At 32.6% G+C, this 22225-nt stretch overlaps 1 protein-coding gene across 26 annotated transcripts in view; it reads left to right on the top strand.

Moving 5' to 3' along the window:
• The window catches only part of ens (MAP7 domain containing protein ensconsin), a 290307-nt gene that overhangs the window by 75641 nt on the left and 192441 nt on the right, over window positions 1-22225 (top strand). For 7 of the 26 annotated variants that reach the window (XM_088278183.1, XM_088278180.1, XM_088278167.1 and 4 more), the window contains exon 3: window positions 5013-5068. The exons of the other annotated variants lie outside the window; for them this stretch is intronic. In XM_088278183.1, coding sequence (XP_088134309.1) covers window positions 5020-5068 — 49 coding nt within the window. In that variant the 5' untranslated portion in view covers window positions 5013-5019. The remainder of the gene's footprint in view (window positions 1-5012; window positions 5069-22225) is intronic. 26 annotated transcript variants of the gene reach the window in all.

The following is a 22225-nucleotide window of genomic DNA, read 5'->3' as shown; positions in this document are numbered from 1 at the left end:
ACTTTTATGATCATATATTGGTATTGACAATAATATTTATGAATTTTTTGAAATCGTATAACATGTTTAGGTATATCCTATAGATTTCGTGTCTAAATTTTAAAAATTAATAAATTAAAACATAAAATTGATTTTTTAAATCCATTATAATGGAAAGCATATTTAAATATTTTATTAAAAGCATTCATTATTGTCTACTTCATTCAGTTAGAAAAAAATATTTAAGAGGTTCATGAAATTCCAGCCATACAATTTGATATAAGTTCAAATATCCTCTTAATAGATACTTAGTTATATTTGGAAATATCTTTTATATTTTAATCGTGTATTATATTAACAATATTATTTATGAAATTTTAAAAATCCTTTGACGTGTTTATGTATATTTAATACATTTCGTGTGGAAATTCGTTTAAGAAATAAATTAAACCCTAAATTTGTAAACTTTTTAATCCGTAATAATACACAACATATATCCATATTTTATTCAAAATATTTACCATTGTCTACTTCATCCAGATGGGAAAAAGTAAAAGTTCAGAGCCCCATAAAATTCCAGTCATACAATTTGATATAAGCTCGCCAAATGCGAAATTGATTTAGCAAAAAAAAAAACTGGCGTCGGTGGATAAAACCCAGCCCATATTTTGGCGGCAAATAACCTCCCTCCCGGAGGTCAAAGTATGGGGTTATAATAAAAATGGATGCGTATTTGCGATTCGCCCGCAGCCTCTGCATTTCCCAAGCGGATCGTAAGGCAGCCGAACTGTCTAGTTTGCCGCCATTTTCCAGTCAGCCGGCCGGTATAAATTTTTCAGCGGTCGGCCATTAGCGACCGTCGGCGCTCGCTGCCGACAAACCCACACGAAACTTTGCTTTTTGGGTCCAATAATCAAAATCTATCAATTGGACATGAAAACATTGATATGTAGTATTAGATTGTAGCATTTCGTTAGTTTGCAGCATGTTGAATATTTTTAACTATTATGTAATCTGGATCGTATCATTTTTTTAAAAAATGAAACAATGAAGTCAAACCGTTTCATTTTTTCTTTTTCTTTCTTTATTTATTAAAATAAAATGTTATTCATCATACATACTATCATTTTACTCAATCAGTGTTTAATTTACATAGCGCTGTTTAGTATAAAATCACCTCAATATACGAATAATCGCTACATAATTTTCTTTAACCTTTGGGGCGCGTAAATCGACTAAAGTCGCCCGTTTTTTTTAGGACGCTTTAATCGACTATCGTCCATGGCTTGTAAAAGCCATGAACTTATAGTCCGTGGCTTTTACATGCCATGGACTAAAGTAAACAAATAAAGGAATTTTATAGAATATTTAATTTTTTATAGAAAATTTGCATTTTTTAAATCAACTTTTATTTTTTGCTTAACGCGTGAAAGGGTTTGATTTGACGTAATATTTTGAGTTTTTTATATTCAAGGGTAGTCCTTAACGTAATATAAAATGTAATATTTATATTCACATGTTTTTTTCTTACAAAATTACTTAAAAATTAAAAGTAAAAACATTCAATTATTTTAGAAGTGTCTATATAATTCTCTTGTTTATTGTATGTGTTTTATTAGTCATTCTTTAATGAAACTTCGTCGTAAAGTTTTGTGGCTCGTATATTCTCCACAAATATTTATGATCAATAAAATGTACGAAGCTGTGAAGACACTATTGCTTTCTCCATATTTTTTGCGTGTTTACATGGAAATATTTCCAGTAACTATATTTTATTCATTGTTTCGGCAGTCACTCTTTCGTAAAATCTATCCATTTTTATTATAAGTTTTAATAATGCGGAATGCATCGAAACACGTATCACAATACATTTTAAGGGATAGTGGTATTTACCAAGTAAAACTTAAATAATAATTTAAAAAAACTGTATTATAAATTATATTTTTTAAAATACGCTTTTTTATTTAGTGATATATTAAATGTTAAAATCAAACGCTGATTTTTTGAGCATACTAAATTATATTTGATTGTTTAAAAAAACACATAAAAATAAATTTGTTATAATTGTTTCGCATTTTCAAACTAAAATGGAGTTAATAAGCAAAATGAGTAAAACAAATTAATTTACAACATTTTGAGTGTGTCCAAATACTTGTTCACAAAATCGGGATTATCTCCAATTACAGGAGTTATTTTCATATTATTTTTAACATCTCATCAAATATGAAGAAGAATATGGAAGTCTGGGCATTTACGGGGCTGACGACCGTCATAGGCTGGTTTAAGTGATCACTTTACACACGTGTAACATTCACCAATTCTACCCATTATTGACAACCACACTACTCTAGAAGTTCTACATATATATATATGTGAACCAATTTAGAAACCTTGTTCTTGAATCACTAGAACTTCACTAGAGACATCTATTGGTGAGATGTAAAGAATCTTTTTACTAAGCATTCTTTACATCTCACCAATAGATGTCTCTAGTGAAGTTCTAGTGATTCAAGAACAAGGTTTCTAAATTTGTTCATATGTATAGAACTTCCAAGAATTTGAGTAGTGTGGTTGTCAATAATGGGTAGAATTGGTGAATGTTACACGTGTGTAAAGTGATCACCTAAACCAGCCTATGACGGTCGTCAGCCCCGTAAATGCCCAGACTTCCATATTCTTCTTCATCTTTGATGAGATGTTAAAAAATAATATGAAAACAAATTAAAAATGGATTTCTACAAATTAAACGCTTATTCTATAAATAAATATGATTAACTTTTAAAAATGTGTATTTGTTTTCAATTATTTTTTAACTTTTTTGACCACTAGAAAAAAGTACTTTGATGCCTCAATTTTCTTGTACACCAGGCCTATCTCAAGCTGTGTTCGGTTTTAGACTCCCGGCAGACTATTAATAAAGCTTTTAGATGCAGACTCGAAGCGCTGAATGTGTGTACGAGTATGTTCTACATTCTGTAGAACCTTTCACGTTTCACTTTGAAAGCCTTTTACAATGTTCCTGGAGCGTGCAGAAAGAAAAAGGTAACAAGGCAAGCATTGCGAGAAGGAATAAGGTATTCGTTAATGGAAACTAACAAAAAGAACTTGATAATTGTTCATTTGTTTTTTATGACGTCGTTCACTCAAGAAAAAACGTAACCCCGTATGTCACTCGTCTTCGATCTGTTATTGCAAGTTCGAATATCGCAATTTTTACCATTAGTGTCTTGTATGTTTTAACACTTTCAGATAAATGCTTTTTTGATGTTTTTTTTAACGAATCCTTATTCAGGAATGAAAAAAGTAAATAGTTAGGTATTATTTGCACTGCAAAAACTAATTGTTGAAGTGATAGTGAAGCATAGAGAAAGTATTCAAATTATGGAATTTGCCCAATTTTCTACATATTTACGTTAGAAAATCGTTAAACACAACGCAACGGGTTGCGTTTATATTGAATATAAGCTTATGCGACACGAGGTGAGCGGTTCGACTTAGTCTCTTTTTTTACGGACTTTTCGTTACTACGTTAATTTTTAACAGGATTTCTTTTAATATTCGTAATATTGCAATTTTATTTTATTACAATTTTAAAAGCCATTTTATTTTACAAATATTATAACATAATACCTATGTATAATATATTTATAATACCTTGTCGGGTGTACAAAGTGTTAAATTTTTAGCGTTTTTATAGGTGCGTCGTCCTCCCTTAAAAAAATATGTAATACAACAACCATATATGTAGGTGGACCGATTAATTTAAATAAAACTAACATGGGTGTTATACCTCCTACTCGTTACCGCTTTAATTGAATTAATTTGTAAACATTGAGTTTTTTGTCTGATTCTACCGTTGCTTTGAATTTAAAGCCCATAAAATATGCATATATTCAATTAGATTTTTTTAACGTACACATTGTATGTAATCTACCGTTATTAAAAAAAAAAACAACTTTTGAGACTGGACATGCGTTTGTGATTTATTCGTTTTTTTTATCCATTTACCAAGAAATTTATTGTATGTTTTAAGAGAAATTATTTATCAGGTGATAATTATGTAATATGAAAAATCCTTCTTTATCATTATTTTTGCTTGCTAAAATCTCTATGACTGAGTACGAGTTTTCAGTATAAAATTATGCATTAAAATATGATGTGTAAGTAGTTCGTATTTTCTAATGGCACAAGTGTTTGTGAAAAGACCTAAGATATTGTTTTTTTTTACATCTCAACACAGACGAAAAAAAATATGGAAGTCTGAGTATCTACAGGGCTTACGACGTGTCATATGCTGGTTAAGCGATCACTTTACACGCGTGTAACATTCACCATTCTACCCAAGATAGGTGCTGTGGCGTAGTTGGGTAGACGCTCGACTGCGAAACTGGCATCGCGGGTTGATTCCCGACAATTGCAAAATGAATTCAAGATATATTTACTCTCAATTGGTCCGGGTGTTTGTGATGTGTTTTTCACATTCAACTTTCCTATCCCCACTATCTTACCTGCAGACAAGCCCCTAAAATAGAGGTTTTGCTGGTTATTACTTAAAAAAATACAATAATTTTTATCGATCTTTTAGATATCTTCGAACTAAATACATATTAAACAAAAATAACATCGAATTTCATAAATTTCATTAATTGATTTGGCAGTCACTTTGTGATAAACCTATCCATTTTTAATTAAAATTTTACTTAGTTAATACCACTATTTATTAAAATCTACTATGACACGTGTTTCGATGCATTCTAACGCCGTATTTGAAAATGATGTGGAATGCATCGAAGCACGTGTCACATTAGGTTTTAAGAAATAGTGTCATTTACTAAGTAAATTTTTTACTAAAATTTTATCAAATCTCGACAAATAAAGATTCATTATTAAATCGACAAATAAAGATTCGTAAGCCCATTCATAAATATTTCATATAAATTTTGTAAATTTTTAATTCTTGCCCAATACCAAAAAACTTGATCAATTTTGTATTTCTTTGAAAAATGTGTAATTCATTCTTTTTTCTTTTTCAGGTAAGAGATGGCCAACATTCTCGATGTCTTCAACCACTATTCTCTATGGCAGCAAGGTTTGACGCAGCTCATTATTTATCAACATTCGACATTTTATTTATCAATAACAACACTCGGTTATATTCGGCTTTACGGTATGAAAATATTTGCAAAATAAAGTACAGTTTTCCCGCCTTCTTGGACCGCCATTTTGTGTGGGCGGTTGGTTCCCTGCAGTCGCCGTCGTAAAATCTTCGTATACATATTTAATGAACGTCTGTACTAAATATCTCTTCCAACCTACTCGAGTGTTAGTTTCGAGTCTACACAAACAGGGTGGCGCAAAATCAATCCCCCTATCGGAAGATGTTATATTTTTTCCTAATGGCGTCGTACGTCAATCATTTTTGACATTTGTGAACTAGATAGCTGCAATAAACAAACATATTCGCAATGAGCAAATGCTGAGAAGTTCCTGGTAGGCCCACACTAGATTATCCCTCCTGTTCCCAACACAGATTTAAATAAAAACATTTTTATTTAGTTAGAAGGAACAAAAATCCTCTTAAGTATCTATAAACCTTGTACATAATAAGCAAGGTAAATAATAAATGCAATTCCCATCTAAAAAACCACAAACAAATGCAGGGTGATGCAAAATCACCTAATTTTGTTTTTGAATAACTTTTTTACTAAATAAAAAAAAAAAGAATTTTTAATTTGGAAATCATTATTTGGACCTTTCCAATTTTTTCTGTTAAGTGGAAAAGTTGATATTCGTCGTGTGGCTGGCGCCAGTGTTGATACACATTTGTGTCCGTTTTATCAATCTGTTTGTATACTGCAGCTATCTAGTTCACTATTGTCAAATACGATTGACGTACGACGTCATTTGCAAAAATTATAACATCTTCCGATAGGGTGATTAATTTGAGCCACCCTGTATAACTAACTAGATAAGCACCGCGATTCCTCCATACTCGTATTTATTGGAGCTCGTATGAATTACGACTTTTCCATTAAAAGCTTCGGGGTTAAACCCGCTGTACATCTATCAGTATTGTATACCATATTCGGTAGCTACAATAAATTGCCCATTTCCTGAGCTATTTCTCGATTTATAAAAAGGATCTTATCCATACTCATGTATTAAAAATATAAACTAAATATAAAAGAAAACAGGTCAAATTATGTTTCTCAAGTATGTGAATATAATCCAGGATTCGGACCACACATACAAATGGAATGAGTTTCTGCTTTAAAAAAAATCTTTCCTTACTCCAACATAGATATGGCTGTTGTGAATTCGCACATACTGTGTTATTCATTTGATCAGTATATTTAGAAGTTTCAAAATTTTGAGAAGTGTGGTTGTCAATCATTGGATAGAATTGCTGAATGTTACACATATCGCTCACTCTTTTCAAGAATGTCATAAATAAAAAATCGTCAATTTTGAGTTGTGCATGTTTTCGAAATGCCCAGAAAATGTACTATATCCCAGCAAAAGAGGCATATTTTTAACTTAATATTTACCCGCAACAGGGCAGAAAGTGTTGTTTTTGCATTTTGAAGAAAATGTGTTGTTTAATTTTTTTATATTCTAAATATTTTTCAAATGGAGTAAAAACCTTCAGATTTTACTTAAAAAGATCTGTTGCACAGTAAAAAGTTCAATAAGTGGCTTGATATTTATTTTTAATACATTGGGTTATATTTTTTAACTTTAAAAACGTTCTCCTGAAAAATCAAGTTTTTTTATTTATGTCGTTCTTGAAAGGAGTGAGCGATATGTAAAGCGATCATTTAACCAAGCCTATGACGGTTGTGAACCTTGTTAATGCCCCGATTTCTATATTCTTTTTCATCTTTATTGAGATGTCATAAGAAATATATTATTCATACATGGGTTATGGAAGAGGGTAGATCTGAAATAGATCATATTATTCGGCCGTGTCGTATTTGATTGCATAAACAATTTTCTTTCAATATAATTTTATAAATTAATAAAATAAAATGTGCCCTCGGTACGGGAAAACTCAATGAGAGCACAATATTGTAATTTGTAATTTATATGAGAAATTAAATAAATAAATATTAACTATACATTAAAAATTATGGTTCACGAAACTAACGACTTGTAGATTTTTGTATTAATGTAAGCATCCGTCTAATCAATTAAACAGTCATCGACACATGCAAGTAACTATTATATTGAGCGATTTACTTTCGAATGAGTCAAATACTGTATTTATTGTAAACATTTAATCAGTCGATATCGTCAAAATGACGTTTTCACTTTTTAACGAATATCTCGTAAATTTCGCTAAGATGCGTTTTACATTTTCCTCCCGTACAACGGGCTTTCTAAAATGTAAATTGACAACGACGAGCGTTAGAGTCGTCATGTGATCGCAATGCCTTGTGCGTTTTTCACCGTTTCGCTAATTAGCCACAGACAAAACCTGCCCCACATGTGCCGAAGATTCGAGACGCAAAATTCATTCCTCTTCTTCGGATTATTCACCTCTCGCGTCGGCAAGATGGCCGCCGGGTTTATTAATTCGCTATTAATTGTTTTATTGTTGATGCCGAGTTCAGGCGAGCGCATCACTCCTCCGTCGCGGAGGCTCAGATTGCGCGCTTCTAATGAGCGACATATTTGGACATCCCCTTGATTTATCTCTTGTTATTCTACCCATTAATCACGATCATTGTAGAATGGCGATTTCCTAGTTGAGTTTGTGGGTGGGTGGTAGGTTGGAGAAAATTACTGTTAACATATCTTGATTTTTAATCAATATGTTTTTTGTTCACGTGTTTCGATGCATTACGCATAATTTTCAACAAAACTTTTTTGCAGAAAGTGAAAAATGTTAATAGAATGACAATACACAAATCCTTTGGAACATGTCGCTCGCTCCTTTCAAGAACGTCATAAATCAATAAACTTGATTTTTCAGGAGAACGTTTTTAAAGTTTAAAAATATAGTACAATGTATTAAAAATAAATATCAAGCCACTTATTGAACTTTTTATTGTGCAATAGATCTTTTTAGGTAAAACCTGAAGGTTTTTTCTCCGTTTGAAAAATATTTAGTATTTTTAAAAAAATAATTAAACAATACCTTTTCTTCAAAATGCAAAAGCAACACATTCTGCCCTGTAGCGGGTAGATATTAAGTTTAAAATATGCCGCTTTTGTAGGAATATAATACATTTTCTGGGCATTCCGAAAACATGCACAACTGAAAATTTACGATTTTTGATTTATGACGTTCTTGAAAGGAGTGGGCGATGTATAAAAGCAGTGAAAAATGGTTAGCTTGTATGTTGTAAGGAAACTATTTATTGCAACTCAAAAATATACATATATCGAGATATTTGAATGGGTTAATTTTAACTATCCTTAATGTATGGTAAAAATCAATGTACTATATATGAACTATTTATATATACAGTATTTTGCTAAGTAAAATGTAACTTTGTTAACGTTTCTTCGTCACTACTTCAAACCCTTGATTTTTAAGACGGTCACAGCTGCTGGGGTTGCTAATTAAAAGTCATCTAAATTTACTATGGTATTTATTAAAAGTAAATAAAATAGTTATACATAGGATTTTACGAGTATATTTCAGTTATTATTTTCGTACCTTTATATCCACTTTAATTCTCCGAACTCTCAAATTTCCGCTGGGATTAAAAATCCTCTCATAATATATTACCGTAGAGTTTTGTGTGGATTAGTTATGATGCTTTCCAAACATTACCTATTTCGGCATCACTCACATTTGACGGTTTATAAGGAGTAGCCAGCTTACCCAAAATTTATGAAAGTTCCACCAATAATTTATTTACAAGTTATATGTAAATTACATTATTTATATTCAATCTTTTTCGTTTCCTTTCTCTTTCTTGCTCTTTTCTATGTAGTTATCGAGTGTGTGCGTACTATGAGATTTATGTTATGAAACGGCAGCTTTAAGCTTTAATCCCTACTGCTTAAGGCCCAATATATGATAAATCGCTACTTAATTTTCTTTGAACCCTGGTAACATTTAACGTAATTGAATTTTTTGCTTAAAATACCGTTTTTGTATTGAAAAAATAAAACATTTTTAAAGAAATATATGGTTTTGAAAATACAAAAAGACAAGAGTTATTGAAATGGAAGGAGTCAAAAAATGATAAAAATATTTTTTCAGTATACAGTGTAAAAAAGTCAAATTCCTTCTTCTTCTTCTTCTGCTTGGTGTAACTGTCAATCCATCTCCTTGGTGGTCTGCACGGGAGTCGTCTACCTTGGAGTTAGCCGTGCAGTGCAATGTAAGGGAGCCTGTATGATTCCATTATCCTCACATGCGCATATTATTGTCTTCTTCGTTGTCTTCCCTAAATTCATATTAGTCAAATTCCAATATTTTTTTAATCGTGCGCAGAGGCATGACCGGCCTCTTGCGCAGCCGACCGCACACTGAATCGTCCAGGTCGCGAGTTACCCCTTGAGCTGCTGGTCTGTACCGCACTTGAACCGTCAGTTACCGGACGTCTCACCCTAGACTGATTCCCTCGCCGGTCACCGTGGCGTGTGGGTATAACCTCTCCATATATGGTCGGCCCGACGCGGGCTTCTCGGAATCACAGCTCGGAACCACTCTCCGCTGCTGGCGGCGGGAATTTTAATACAAATTACAATACAGACTTAATGACCTCGCATGATTTCAATGCTCTCCTAAACGAGATGATATTTTCCATTATTTTTGATACTCAACATAGATGAGGAAGAAAATAAAAATCCGGGCTTTTACACGGCTTACGACTGTCATAGGCTGGTTTAAGTGATTAACAACTAAGTATTTATCGTACTTTTAGCTCACACAGGTGTAGTGATCTGTGTGAGCTAAAAGTGCATATGAAAAAATGTAGTAGTTTTCGAAACTAGTCGTGCGTATTGAAATAAATCTCATTAAGTGGTATTATACAAGTGTTTAATTAAAAAAAAAATCAACATGTCATTCCACAAAGTCAATGCCGAATCGATAAATAGTATATTATGATAAGCTAAACTCAATGATTATTTTTAAACAATTTAACTCTTGAATATACCACTTGATGAGTTTTATTTATGACTAGTTTAGGATGAAAGCAGACTGAATGCAGTCGAAATGCGATCCCTCAGACGAATGTGTGGCAAAAGGATGTTTGTTAGATGTTCGAATGATGAAATAAGGAAAGAATGTAAGGCTGAGATACGCATTATCGATAAAATTAAGAAAGGTGTGTTGAGATGGTTTGGACGGTTAAACAAATTTATACAAGAACGGTTAAACAAATTTATGGGGCGAATGTAGTTGGAAAAAGAAGCAGAGGACGACCGAGGAAAACTTGGCACAATCAGGTATGTCAAATACTTAAAAGCGGCCGGGTCAGGAGTCGTAATAATCGTCGGGTATGTATGAGGAGATGCATGAATGTAGAAGAGGCAAAGAATGTTTGCAAAGACAGACTGGTGTGGCGTTCGATTCTCTCTGCCTACCCCTGCGGGGAAGCGGCGTGATGGTTAGTTAGTTAGTTTTAGTCTAGTTTCGAAAAATTACAGATGTTTTCACCTGGTAAAAATTTAAACTAAATTAAATGTTTTATTTTTTACCAGAAGATAAAAACATCTATAAGTTTTCAAAACTAGCCATAAATAAAACTCATCAAGTGGTATATTCAAGTGTTTAATTGTTAAAAAATAATCAATATGTCATTTCACAAAGTTAATGCCGAATCAATAAATAATATATTAAGATAAGCTAAACTCAATGATAATCGAAATTCATTAAAATATAAATATAAATTGATTGCTCCTATCATTTTATCCTTACGAAATTCAATTGAACTCCAGCCCTTGTTTGATTTCCAAGGGATTCTCTTTCCCCGCTTTCGATCAATATCTATAGATAGCGAGTGTCTCGTATCTCACCAGCCGCCGTGCATTTCTAATGCGACTATCGCAATCTTCCCGCGTATTCGGCCACGCTCCATCGGCTTCGATAATGCCCCAATAGCCGTCACAGATTCTGCAATTCCTCGCGGATGTGCTACCTGACCACGCGCCTCGGCCGGCATTGATTTTTGATGCTTTCACCTTTGCACAAAGGAACCAGCCGGCCTTTGACATTCTCGGCTGAAATTTTCTAGGATACACGGTGCTGTGAAATTTGACAAAAGAAAGAAAAGTTTTATTATTTTATTTTCCCTTTGTTCTCAAACTATTTTGAATCGCAAAATAAACGACAGGAATACCGTAGCGTTTCTCGAAAGGTGATATTGCAATATTACCGTTCACTCTTTTACTGATTTCCTTTGGACAAAAGAGAAACGACATCCTCAGATTGAAACGCGTAATCAATTTCAGAAGTTTAATTGATTGAATTTTATACCTTTTCCGCTTTGCATAACATCTCTCCAGCTTCCTTTCAAATCTATTCATTCAGTTTAATGGCTTTTTTATATTTCCATGATTTTTTTACACGTTAATACGTGTTACAATTAATTCGCGGTGTTTGTAATGTGTTGCAATTTCATGATATGAATTCTATGAGCGTGTTTCCAACATCACGCTGTGTTTACATCCTACCAATCTACTTGCAGAAATATTACCCAATTTAATTATTTTTATCTCGACACATTGTATTACAAAAGTGATCGTCTTTCATTCCGTAAAACTACATCATTCTGACAATGTGTTAAGTAATACGTAGAACTGTGGGAATACTATTCTTTTTGGATTCATGGATAACTTTGACTATGCCTCATAATATTGTGAATAAATAAGTAATAAAAATATGTGACGTTTCACTAAATTCTCATTTCTCAAAGCAATTTGATTTCATTGTTCTGCTATTTGAATTTTTCTTTGTATTTCGAGTGATATAATAAAATAATTGAGTACTTTTGCCAGTAAATTTCATGAGCAATATTTTCTTTCCTGTATTTTATATATTTTTGTTTATTACCCTATGTCAGTTCAATTCAAACACATCCGTAATGACAATTTTAATGAGTTAATTATTTCAATATGGAATTAACTCCATTTGGTATCAGTTATATTTATGGTATTCTAAAAACGTTGCATTTCTGATTACTATAGAATTGCAAAATATAAATCATTTTTATTTTTCTCACATTAGCATAATTTAGTATATTTATCGTTAAAAAGATTTTTAACATTGAAGAATGGCAACAACAAGCAAAAAAACACGTTTTTTTTTAAAATACATTGAACGTCCATTGTAAACCAGGCAATCGCCATGGATCTTCATCGAAACACATCTAGAGGAAGACCAAAGAATTCATGATTACTGCAGAAATAAAATATAATTCGAAGGCATGGCCTAGGTGATGTAGCCCATGACTGAAGAATCTACAACCTGAGGACTAGGAGAGCTGATTCCAACAGTTTACAAAGACGATAAGTTTGAATGAAGCCAGGAAGAAGACAGTGAACGTCCATTCTTATGTCAAAATAAAAATTAACTTAAGTAAGTCAAATGAAGCCATGGTGCATTTTATGAACTTCAACACTAGGCAGTGCTTTAGTAATTCAATCTTCTTTATATTTTCCACTTTTTCAAATGTTCTGGACACTGTAACCGAGCCTTACAATGCTTTAAATTCTGAATGAAGCAGCTCAAAGGAATTTGGAGGTGGTGCTAGACATAAAACTAGCAGTAATTTGAAATGTATGATCTTCGTCGTAGTTTCACTTGCGTTATTCTGGAACATCTGCATACTGATAGTATTACGAGTTCCTTGAAGAGTGAGTATACCATAATTCGTGTCGCAAACCCGTTCCAGCTTACAACCCAAAGACCGGTTTTGGGCCCTAACAACGTCACTGGGCTCGACGGAGTGTTTCACACTATCTCCAAAAGCTTTTAATCACTTCAGACTATCCCAACCCACATTGCGATGCGTTTTATCACCTCCCGAAAGATGACTCAATCGTGTTTTTTTAAAGCATAACTAACGTGACATCAAATTATCATGAACGATCTTGATTTCACGGAATGACGGAGTCTCCATTATTCAAAATCCTAACTTGATTTTTTTTGTTCTTACTGTTTGTTTTATGTATTATTATTTTATCTTTATGATAATTCGATGACATTTTTTAGATTACAATACCAGTAATTGATGTCTTTTGTAAAGTTTGTTGGTTTTTAATAATCTCTGATTATTTTTTTTACGGAAAAAGTAGCAAAGCAGTGGCTGGCAGCCAGTAAAAGTCAGTCCTTTAATAATACCAGCGCCAGTCATATGGAAGAGAAGATGGAAAGAGCTGAATAATAGCAGCAGCTAGGGCACTCGGGGGTGCATACCTGTAGTCGTACAATCTAGTGAAAGCTACCGCGAAGGTGGAGGAGACACACTTGATGTATTTAGTAAAATTAAATGAAAAAACAACGGTGCTAAAATTTTCTACCATAATGTTCTTTTTAAATACGAGCATATTTCATATTTTTTTTGTTAGTTATATTCTTTTTATTTCCTCCGAACCCATAGAATGATAGCAGACGATATGATATCATGACAGAATCCATAAATTCACCATATACGAGTAGACAGATAATCATTTATATTACTCGTAGGTATGCCTGTGGTATTGCGAAGACCAACAACTGACCTCCTTTTTGGCATATTTGTATAAAATCTGGAGCGAATTGTCTGCTAAAGCGAGCTTCATGTTCCACAGCAACTCGTTGAATTGATAATGAAGCTTCTGGCAAACGGTATGGACGTCTAACGTATACACATAGTATTGTATTGTTTACATTAATTTATTATTATTCATTTTTCCGAAAGTGTTTTTTGATAACATGGATTACCATATTAATTAAAGCGATTTACGAGGTGAAATAATATCCGATTTGACGATTAACGTGTGCAGTGATGATTATTATTTATTACTAATGCCTCTCAGTTCTAATATTCTTCAAATTTTAATATTTTTATTCATGGTTATTTATCAAATAATAAGAAAGCGACTGCGATGATTTTCTAATCGTATTAATTTATCGTTGTCTATTTTTTTTCCTTTCTTCGCTGAAATAATAAGTATTTTATGACGGATGATTTCGAGTTGTCGTTTCGAACAGCAATTTAGAAAGTTACCTGATGATATCATATCCTTATATTACGGCGATAATTAATTTATATGATTTGACATTGAAAAATAGAAGGAGAGATTAACAGAGATCAACGAAATAAAATGTTTTTCAAATACCGCAAAAGTATTGCGGTCATATTTTAAAAAAGAGTTTACACTGCGATCATACTTACAGATTATTTAATTAAATTTTAGAAATATATTACCTACCATTGAAACATTTAAAACGATTAAAAAGATACACACACTTTTAAAAATTGCTCCCTACAGATTATTTAATTAAATTTTAGAAATATATTACCTACCATTGAAACATTTAAAACGATTAAAAAGATACACACACTTTTAAAAATTGCTCCCTACAGATTATTTAATTAAATTTTAGAAATATATTACCTACCATTGAAACATTTAAAACGATTAAAAAGATACACACACTTTTAAAAATTGCTCCCGTGTATATTACTAGAATAATAATTTTTGCACTTTTTTTTTCAAATATAAAATAACGCGTGTAGTATTTGTTATTAACCTTTATTGTTTATATTTGTGTCCATATTGAATTAGAACCTTGTTTTTCGATGATTTCGACAAGATTCAGTTAGAATTTTTGTTCGCATCCTTCGGATCGTCCGTCAGCAACCTATAAGATGCAACTGCAAGATAAGAGAGAAATAAGATTGAAACTAGACATGGCTTCTTTAGCAAGATGCTAAATGACTAAACTCGTGTAGAGTGACTGCGATATGACGAAGACGAGAAGAAGCTGTCAATTAACAGCTTTCACATATTAAATTTTCGAAGAATCGTTGGCTCTTCGTACCACCGAAAGAAAGACGATTGATTCGTTTTAAATGAGCTGGCAACCCTTGTGAATCTCATGGATAATTAGGATAACAAATGTGTACATTCTGGTACAGTTTAATATTAAGGTTAAACTCTACGGCATTTTCTCATCGAATTCTCCAATATTTCGGGCATGCCATCTATAGAAGATCCTGATAGTTGGAAATGTAGAGGAAAATAGCGGATGAAAAATGCAAAGGCGCTGAAGGTAGCACATAGCGGACCTGATTGAAGCCCGCTATCTGAGATTGCTTTCCTCATTCACTATCCACGCAGCTCAGGACTGAAGGATATATAGAGATTAAGAGTACGAGGTTGGTCATGATGAATATGACCAAAAGCAGAGTTGTATTGATTTTTTTTATATGTAAAATAGTAGATACGTTTTTAAAAATCACAGGTTCGTACGAAAATACCCAACTGTGCTAATTTTCTTGCACTATTTTTGCTAACTAGAACACTTTAACGTAGTCGGGTGTAATAGTGCTAATATTTTATGTACTTAGTGTAGCTGACTGACACTCACGCCTTGCAACTTGCAATTCAGGGCAATCAACTCGCAAACTTCACTCATTTTCTGTGTCAGTTCAAATAACAATCTACTTTGTTACTATCTTAATATATTCGTTGTAATATTATATTCATATACAACACCTGTGTGTGCTAGTCACCTACGCTTATACACAGATTTTAGTATTGACTCTCGATATTGAGGTTAAAGTATTGCGATTTTTTTTCGCATTAATAAAACGGTTTTTATTGTGCTTATTAAAATTAACATTGCAACGTTTTTCATTATGTAGCTTTCGTTTTATTATCTGCCAATTTGCAAGGCTTTTCCAATTATTGATTGAATGATCTCATTATTTTTATTGAACAGATCGCCGCTGACGAAGAGATATTTTGATTTGTGATTATTTAAACAGATGATGTCGATACGTAGTATGAATAATAATCCATGTTTAAAATACACTGTTTCATGATACACGAAAAATATGCGTAAGTATATTTGTTTTTATTTGGCAGGAATTCAAACGAAGTATAATTTCATCATTTAAATAATTTCCTATATTTTTTAAAGGTTGTAAAATTCTCATTGTTTGGTACGTCATAGTCTTTATTTTCTGATGGTAATGATAGGTATTATATATTCCATGTATTACTCATAATAATGAATACCTTCGCTTCTAATTTGTTTAAAGATATGCGCATTATTTTCCCCTCCAGACAGTTTTCATCTCGAAGCCAACCCTCTTAACACCTAGCTAGTGTGCATACTAAATTCATTGTAATTAAATCAGAGTCAACAATTTGAATACCATAATTCTAACATCCAATATTCAAATCGACGTTGATTATATTCCCAAATTACAGTTTATTTCCGAAAAATAAATATGTAAATAGTTGAGAAATTGAAAATTAATTGTTGAATCTGCAAAGCAAAAAGGCTTTATGCAATGTGGTATAAAATTAGCTTAGTATTTATATAGTCTTATTCGGCTTGATTTTCTGCACCGAATTATACGTATCTGATCTGTGTCACGATCTTCCAAAAGTTGACAATCGTTTGGACGAAGATTAGGCCCGGGGAGTTCGTGTGAAATACGAATATTAATTACGATTCAGGGCTCCTTTTCACTTCACTTCTATATCAATTTCTGCTAGCAACTATCGAAATAATTTGCAGGAAATCCCGGTGGTTCTAGAATTTCGTCATTGGTTTTTTGGAATCGGCATTGGACGCATTTATTTATGGAGCAAAGTTGAATTAAGTGTGATTCGGAGTCCTGGCATTATGAAAAATCTTTGCGAGCTTATTATCGAGTCCCTTACCTAAATGGACTCTTATATTTAACTCCTTGCAACTATCACCTGCTTCACCCTTATGTCAGGATTTTATTTTGCTCCTTGAGTGATTTGGTTGAAACTAATTCTCTTATGATTATTTGTTTGATGTAGCTTGAGTAATATAATGCATTATACTCCGTTCTATGACTGTATTGGTGCTTTCGACGGTTTTAATAGGACAATTCTTTTGATGGGCGGAGACAATTGACAACACCGCGTCAATGTACTGATAATAATGTGTACCAAGCATGATTTCACGAATACTCGAGCAAGTGAGTTCTTTGTTTGAGATCTACATACATAATCTACCTACGTGTTGTTTTATAATACTTAACACATGTGGCATTAAACGGGTTGAAATATGTGCGATTTCCTGAACGCAAGCATACTAAACATCACAGCCGCATCTGCACATAACATACAACATTCCGAGGGCTGCCGGGTTTGTATGCCGCCTCATTCTGTGAGAAAATCCCGATTTCAATCAGCCGCCTTGACTTTGTTCCGAGAAGCTGAACTCCCGGCACAAATGAGCTGAAGAATCAACCCCGACACACGTCAGTTCGTACCGAGATACTTTGAAGAGATGAAAATAAAGTTTAATTACTTTTACGTTTAATTAATTAGTTGCCAAATCGTCTTGCGTGCGTAAAAACCGAAACCAAGCAAGACGCAGTCTTGTAATTTTCCACTTTCAATCAATCGTACTCTGCATGTAATTATTAATGCGTAACTGTATAAAATCAACGAAATGATTGAATGGATTGTAAACTTATTTTCTATATCCGTTGTAAAATTTATTTTACAAACGCATCAAGTAGGCAACCAGCGCGATGGGCAAATGATATCGCCAATATTGCCGAAAGGACTAGTTGTAGACAATTCCAGAATCTTAACCCTAGATTACGAGATATTCGTAAAATTTACGACGGACATCCAATCTGTAGGTAGCACAAAAGCAACACATGTAAATAATGCAGTGACAACTAGCATGTATCTTAATTTTTTTACTGATATTTGTAAATGCTTTCCAGTCTATGTCGAATCTCATTCGACATTGATTTTATTCTAGTAGGCATATCAGTCTTTTTCATTCTTTTTAAGGAGTCCAGATTGGTTAGAACAGTTTTCCTGAAAGACGAATAAATGGTATTTTTTAACACTGGATGGTAAGCTCTAGTAAAAACAAATGTTTATCAAGCGTTGTGTTCTGGTGATTATTTGTTATACATTTTTAATTTATATTAAATCTACATGTTGCTCGAAGAAAGCATTTTAACAATTTGTTTTCTTATTCCAATAAATGTAAACCTTTCTATAATAAACTTTATGTTCGAAGACTTTTTCTCACCAGTGTTTATTATTTTTAAATTATTCTTTCTAAAATTTTTTTAAAACTGTGCAGCAGTTTACTACCCAGTTTAAAACATTAAAATAGTATTCAGACGCTTCTAATAAAAGCCTCGGTCGTGGTGTTCTAGCGTTCATTACTCTTGCAAGATAGGACATAGAATATTTTTCTACCGGCACATTAAACCACACCGGGCCTTCCGCTTCCAGGAAAACTTTTATTACCTCGACGATAAAAATGTAATTTCCTCACCTGTTCAAAGTAAAACGTTTGTTGTAAAAAAAATTACGAAACAACGTGTTTTCTCTGCAATGAACAAATTAGTTTTTTTTTATCACGAATATCCGATTAACAATAACACTGCGTTTAACATAACAATTTTGCAAATATTTTTTTGCTCTCTTGTTTTCGGACCTGTTGCGTTTTTATAGCATTTTAATAGAAGCGTTAGATTGAAAAACACCTCGTGAAAAACGTGAGACACGAAGTACTTTGTATGAAACATTTATCTCTGCAACATGCTTGATCGAGATTGTTAAAATAAAATTCCACTTTATTCAAACTAACCTAGATTTATCCACATGTCGGAAACAATTCACCTTTTCCTCGTTATTAATTAACCGATTTAATAAATTAATTGGTTAACTGTGAAATTTCACACGCTGGTTTATTGACGATTAAATATATTATAACGGCTTTATAAAAATAGAATAACACAACCATTATTTGTGTCTATAAAAAATATATACATACTTATATGAAACTTTTATATTGAAAATCGCGTCGACGTTTCTCATTCAATTGCGCTATCCATCACCTAGATCAGGGGTGGCCAAACGTGGTGCATAAGATGATAACGAGTGTCGCACTGCATCCTTGCGCCCGCTTATTTTAATCTCAGTTCAACCAGTACAATTTTCGAAATTTTTAACTTTTATCTGAAACATAGAATGGAACTTCCGAAGGCAGGTTTACAAACGTGCAAATATTTTTTGTCGGTGTTGCCATTGCGCGTTCCTGCTCAAACGATTCTAAACTCCTAACAACTGTGGTCTATGTGTTACCTTCACCAAACTAGACCGCCAGCTGTAACACCACTAGTAGAGTTCACCAAAGTGATCACCCTCTCGTCTAAGACATTATTTCTAGCTATTGTTGGTACTCCAATTAACCTGTGTCTTTTGAAATGCCGTAAATTAATCGATGATAGAGTTAATCCTTTTCTTCCTTTTTTCTTGGTATATCTTACTCCTATTTCTATTTTACAATCCTAAAGGTAAAAGTGAGAAGGTAGAAAATCGTGCTGGAGTTGTATGGCACATCTGAACTGTTATACTGAAGGTTAGCTACCACTCACCTAGATGGATGCGGTTTGTATGAATTTGTTTACTATTATGTTCCTGTATGTATATATTTTTCCGTCGCCTTTTGTACAAGCCGAGCTAGATGTTACTCTAGCCTTCTTAATATTTTGAAAGAAATATGGCATTTGGTAGTGCTGATTCCTTCAGAACCTGCGCGCATATCGCTTACTCCTTTCAAAAACGTCATATATCAAAAAACTTGATTTTTCAGGAGATCGTTTTTAAAGTTTAAGAATATAATGAAATGTATTAAAAATAAATATCAAGCCACTTATTGAACTTTTTACTGTCCAACGGATCTTTTTAAGTAAAACCGGAAGGTTTTTTCTCCATTTGAAAAATATTTAGTACATTTAAAAAAATAATTAAAAAATACCATTTCTTAAAAATCCAAAAACAACACTTTCTGCCCTGTAGCGGGTAAATATAAAGTTAAAAATATGCCTTTTTTGCTGGGATATAGTTCATTTTCTGGGCATTCCGAAAACACGCACAATTGAAAATTGACGATTTTTTATTTATGACGTTCTTGAAAGGAGTGAGCGACATGTCCCTTTGATCTCGTCACAGCATCACTATGATCGTATTCTCCTGTACTATCGCCAATTCATCCGAATCAAATTCCCTAACCTACATTACTATTGTTACTCGCAGTACCACTGGTAATGTGTAGTGTAATATTTTATAAACACAATCGTAAAGTTTACGATCATGGTTTATTGGGCGTAATGAATTACATCTCGTGTTTTGAGAATTGACCACAGCAGTGGGTAAACTTTTGAAGCGTAACAAGAACTGTAATTTGTCGGAGGAATGCGATACACCGCGCGCATATTGCACTATTATATTTAATTATGGTAGTTGTAATTTCACTTTTTGTTACGTTATTATGTAAAATGTTAAATATCTATTTAGCCTACACCCACTCTTGTACAACGAAGCCTCTGTGCCATCTTGTACCAACGGTTCTACAAACAGTGTTATTCAATTGTCACACTTAGCTCCGAACCATTGTTGATTCGTTTCCTGATAGTTCCGAGAATACACATTATTCGCCCCGCCCGCCTTACATACGTGATGATGAAGCATTTTTGAAACTAATTTATGTTTTTCTAAATAAATACCGTTCAAAATTTACGCAATACTTTCCCCTGTTGAGTATTCATTTCGACGTTATAAATATACACCTTACCTGTCAAGTCTTAGAGGGGTTACTTGTTTAAACATTATTATTCACAACATTTTGAGTGTGCCCAAATACTTATTCACAAAAAATAATCTTTGTAATTGCCCGGACTTCCATATTCTTTCTCATCTATATTGAGATGTCAAAAAATATTATTATCATTTTTCAAATTTATAACATTTACTTTGTGATAGATTTATATTATCCACTGACACTTCGTGATGGAATTGCATTTTTAATTTATTATTAGATTAAAACCAATATTTTTAGCTTTTCCATTTTTTTATTTGACCAGCGACCGGGTTTCGTCGTTACCGACATCATCAGACTGGTGAGAGGCTATACAAATTGTTATGTTATATATAAAAGAAGGCAGGAGTTAATAACCATGATTTGATATAATTTTATGAGAAATCAATTTAATTTGAGTGAATTTAAGTATTGTATGATATTTTTATTTTTTATTTTTTTTTATTTTTTTATTATTATATTATTTTTTTTTTATATTATTATTTTTTTATATTATTATTCTTTATTATTATTATTATTTTTAATTTGATTTGATTTGAGTGAATTTAAGTATTGTATGATTTTTTTATTTTTTATTATTATATTATTATTTTTTATATTATTATTTTATTATTATTATTATTATTATTATTTTTTTTTTTTAAATATTTTTAATATCATACAATACTCAAATTCACTCAAATTAAATTAATTTCTCATAAAATTATATCAAATCATGGTTATCAACTCCTGCCTTCTTTTATATATAACATAACAATTTGTATAGCCTCTCACCAGTCTGATGATGTCGGTAACGACGAAACCCGGTCGCTGGTCAAATAAAAAAGTGGAAAAGCTAAAAAAAAAAAATATTGGTTTTAATCTAATAATAAATTTACTTTGTGGTTAGTCATTTGTACTTTTTTTGACAAAAGGGTAAGTAATGTTAAGTATATAACCACTCATCGAGATTATTGTCTACCGGTCTTAAGATGTACCCATCTCTTCGTCAGGACAATCACAAAACGATAATACTACACGTCACACTATTCACGGACTATTCACACACATATGACTACAGAAAATATTAATCATATGTCTTTTTGGCCGAAATGAGGACCAACGAGCACTTAAATTTCTCGAAAAAGTCAGGTAGTCTAACTCCCCGACGGTCGGGACCACTGCTGGTTAACACCAATGTATTCGTGTCGAAGGTTAACAGAGGAGAGAATGAGATCTCTCCCATAACTATGTACATAGACTATGGGTACATTTTGGTTTGTTGTTAATACACTAGTCACTAATCAATTTTTACCCTAGATTACTAAACTATCCTACGAGTGACGTTGTTACTAAACATTCGTAAAAAATACAACATAGAAATAAAGCGGGAATAAGTAAGACAATCAACAGCTTTTATTATTTTAGAAGTACAATAACATTTTTTCAATGAAAAAATTGAGGTACATTAGG

This window comes from Brachycentrus maculatus, unplaced genomic scaffold (assembly GCF_059751285.1).
Source record: "Brachycentrus maculatus isolate JH-2025_06_01 unplaced genomic scaffold, ASM5975128v1 h1tg000055l, whole genome shotgun sequence".
NCBI classification, from domain to species: Eukaryota; Metazoa; Arthropoda; class Insecta; order Trichoptera; family Brachycentridae; genus Brachycentrus; species Brachycentrus maculatus.
The sequence above is the reverse complement of the archived record's forward strand: the minus strand, read 5'-3'. Positions and strand labels throughout refer to the sequence as shown.